This window comes from Arachis ipaensis, chromosome B09 (genome assembly GCF_000816755.2).
Source record: "Arachis ipaensis cultivar K30076 chromosome B09, Araip1.1, whole genome shotgun sequence".
NCBI lineage: Eukaryota > Viridiplantae > Streptophyta > Magnoliopsida > Fabales > Fabaceae > Arachis > Arachis ipaensis.
The window spans coordinates 124,670,595-124,674,220 of NC_029793.2; the positions used below are offsets into that span (position 1 = coordinate 124,670,595).

Here is a 3,626-nt window from a genome sequence, read left to right on the forward strand (position 1 = left end):
ATCGATATTACAAATGTAGATGCCTAACTTAAGAAGCTGCTAGAACTATAGGACTCTTAAGATCCAATCATCTCACAATTATAACAACTTAGTGCACAGATTATATAGCAGGTGGTGCACCACTATTTTTTTTAACCAACTTGGGTTAGTCAAATGGTTAACTTAGGCCGCTTAAACAAATGTCGATATTTTGAATTCCGTTTCATGTATATAGCAATCCATTGGCCAACGACAAATCTTTAAACAGAGCTTCGATCTGCAACAAATTCGCGTGCTCAGGAAAAAAAAACTATTTTTTATTTATTTTTTGTCAGATAACTCAATTTCATTATACAAAATAAACAAGTACTAGAGCGAAAACACAATAGGTTCAACATTACAACAAATGTTTTTTTTTTTTTAGTTTCCAGCATTACGTCAGTGATTTTTGGACAGGAGAATTTCAAGTGTGTTTTTGGATCGGGGCATTACAACGGTTTTAATTTCCACTTGCTGTACCAATAAATAATAATACCATTGGACCCAACAAAATCACGGGATCACTACTCGTAAAGATCCAAGCCCAGCTCCCATGTCAATATACTAGAGCTATTTTCGGCTCAAAATATGGTGCTCCATGTTTGATTTTTTTATTTAATATTTGTTACTTTTCAATTACAACAACAAAAATGTAATAAATAAAATTTACAGTTTAAAATTTTTAGAATTTTACTAATTTTTTTCCTAAAAACATAGATTAAATATATCATAAAAATCATTGTAAAAATGAATTTTTTTACATTTTTAATACATTAAACACAAGTAAATTATATTCAAATATTTAAAAACAAATTAACATTAAAATAAAAGTTCTCCAAAAAAAAAAGAACTAAGTGTGTTTTTGGTCGTCTTAATTATTAATAAATATAATATATAAATTGATAAGGTATATAATTAATATAACAATATAAATGGCCAGTTTTCATTAAGAAATAGAACTGATTAATTTTGCGCCTGTGGAAAGAGAAGAGAAGAGAACTGAGTCGAAGAGGGTATTATTTTCCGCAGCCATGGCTTCCAACACCGCTCTCAGATCCGCAGCAAAGCTTATTCGCTCCTCTCAATCATTCATCTCTAAATCGTCATCTGGTAATTCCTCTCTTACCGGTTTTTTCTCTTTATTTTCAATTTTTTTCTACCAAATTAATATTCTTTATTTTTATTTTATGAAAAAAAAAAAAAGGAAATTTGCAAAATGGCGTGGTCATATTTGAAATGGATCCATTATGAAACACTGAATTTCCAGTTGGTATTAGGGTTGAGTTAGCTTGATGTGAATCATGTGCTTGAGCTTTAGGAAAATTAGAGAAAACAAAAAAGGGTTCCTTTTGTTTAACCTATTTTCTGATGTGGTGTTTGTGCTTCGAGTTAGATGATGAATTAGTTGGAATTTGGGGCCTGTGTGGTTTCTGTCTTCGATTGTCGCGTTTACTATTTTATTTTTTTCCTTCAGATTTTTGTTCAAGGAAACAGTTGAAAGTAAAGGGGAAACAGTGAAATTAAATCCTGAAAACTGGAAAACATTAATGGTTTCTTCAGTCATTTATCTATGATTATGTGTTTTGGTTATAGCTCTGAATTGTTTGATATTCTGGAAAGGTCTGAATTTTTAAGGTTGACATTTTTGTTGTGTGATGTTTATGGCATGCCAAATACATCTATGGTCTTTAGAGTAGTTTGGTTAGTGTTTATGGACAGCAGCCATGCTACGTGTATGTCAAAACTCAAAACTCAAAACTCAGCCACCTTATAGAATATATATTGAAATACAAAATATAGAATGTTAGTATCTATAAACAATATATATTGGTTGATTTGGTGACTAATTTTTGTGTGCATATAACATTTATTCATGGATATGGTAGGACACAAATATGTTTGGTTGAACTAAGACAGAATCAGAGAGAGACTCAATGGGACTAAAATACACTGTCTTAGTTGCATCTCAGAAGGAAGGCCGCTAGTGTCTTTGTCTCGTCCTATCCCACCATGTCTATGTAGCCTAAAGTGCTTTATGTTTCTTGTTTCTTGGATCATTTGCTAACCGCATCCTCATTTTGCTTATGAGGGATTTCAATCGTCTAAAGTCAGGGTAGTAGTTATAGATGTTTCAAGTATGATTAGATCCTCACTTTAGAGGATCCAAATCCAATTATGAGGCTGCAAACTGAGGACTTACTTTTCCCCCTTCTTTTTCATATTTTCCAAGATAGATTTTACTTGTGTTGTAAAAAACTGCTGTTGACAATAAAGTAGGCTTTTTGTCTTTGGATTTAGTTAGCAAAATCTGATTTTTAAAATGGCGGAGAATGAAGGGAAATATTATTCAACAAACGATTGAATGATACTGTTCACAAACCTTTTAGGAAAGACAGTTTTCACAATTTAACCTCATGTCATTGCACTGTGGCAGGTAGCCGAGGTTTCCATTCTACTGGCATCAAGAGAGGTGGTCATGGCCATGATGAGCCATACTACATGCACGCAAAGCACATGTACAACTTGGACAGGATGACCAATCAGGGATTGAAAATGTCCCTTGCAGTGTTCACTGGCTTCAGCATTGGTGTCGCGGTTCCTGTCTATGCAGTCATTTTCCAGCAAAAGAAGACAGCATCAGGATAGGTCCTCATTGTAAGATGAGATTGCATAGCATATAAGAACAGTTGGGGGGTCCTGAACTGTCTTGGGTTGCTAGGTTATTGCTTTATTGCTTTGACATTTGTTTCCGTCGAAAATTCAAACGGAAAACCAAATTTTCCATTACTGGAGTAATAATTAGTTAACGGTTCTCTGGTTGTATGCTGTGATGTTATAAGACTTACTGCTTGAACAACACATTAATGTCTTTACATGGTCTTTGTCACCTTATTTCATTTTTTATTATATAGCTTGATTAAATTTAACACAATATTAGGTTTGCCATTTTTTTAAAGTGTTAGACAAAAGTTTCTTTAACCCAAAAATAAAGCTATTAGGATTGCATTGGAAATCAAGGGTGCAACTCCAAATAGTGTATACAATGCAAGTAGTTTTAAACCATTTTTGTTTCCTGTATTTAGTGACATTAAAATATGAATTTATAATTTCATACAAAGTATTCAAATTCAATCTACTAGGGCTATGTGAGGTGGATTACATACAAACTATAGAAATAAAATCTAAAGTAAAAGCCCCTCTGCCTCCAAGGCAAAGCATATGATTCAAATGTTCTACAAAACAGTTTCATGAGGTAAACTAACATGCCAAGTTGCCAACTTTGTTATGCATAAAAACATCAAAGTGTCTATCATTCAATTGTGTTCAACAACAATCATGTATAAAGTATGTTGTGGATGACTCTTCCAACAAAACATAACAAAATTACATTTTTTTTTGTCAAATTAACGTGAACTTTTCTCTAAATTTGTATCATCCCAAAGTAGCAGCCACTAAAGCAACGTAAACCAAACTGAGAATATTTGGTGGGAAATTCACAACTCCATTTGAAACAGGTGTGTTCTTCTTTGATGAAGGAGACTGTTGAAATGTAGTTGCAGGGTTTTGGTCAGATCCGGCCACAGCATTAGGTGCCATAGCCGGTGAAA

The 3,626-nt window shown here is 33.2% G+C and overlaps 2 protein-coding genes across 2 annotated transcripts in view; one reads left to right on the plus strand and one right to left on the minus strand.

Moving 5' to 3' along the window:
- LOC107619106 lies at positions 938 to 2,921 on the plus strand. The gene is made up of 2 exons (XM_016321324.2): positions 938 to 1,128; positions 2,453 to 2,921. The coding sequence occupies exons 1-2, from the start codon at positions 1,050 to 1,052 to the stop codon at positions 2,662 to 2,664; spliced, it is 291 nt and encodes a 96-aa protein (XP_016176810.1). The 5' UTR covers positions 938 to 1,049; the 3' UTR covers positions 2,665 to 2,921.
- Positions 3,202 to 3,626, minus strand: part of LOC107616714 (stellacyanin) — a 1,490-nt gene continuing 1,065 nt past the window's right edge. Inside the window, exon 3 of the mRNA XM_016318656.2 lies at positions 3,202 to 3,626. Coding sequence (XP_016174142.1) covers positions 3,451 to 3,626 — 176 coding nt within the window. The 3' untranslated portion in view covers positions 3,202 to 3,450.

Coding starts and splice junctions, on each gene's coding strand:
- LOC107619106 (XM_016321324.2), top strand. CDS start 1,050: ATGGCTTCCAACACCGCTCTCAGATCCGCAGCAAAGCTTATTCGCTCC. Junction 1,129..2,452: donor CATCTCTAAATCGTCATCTG/GTAATTCCTCTC, acceptor GCACTGTGGCAG/GTAGCCGAGGTTTCCATTCT.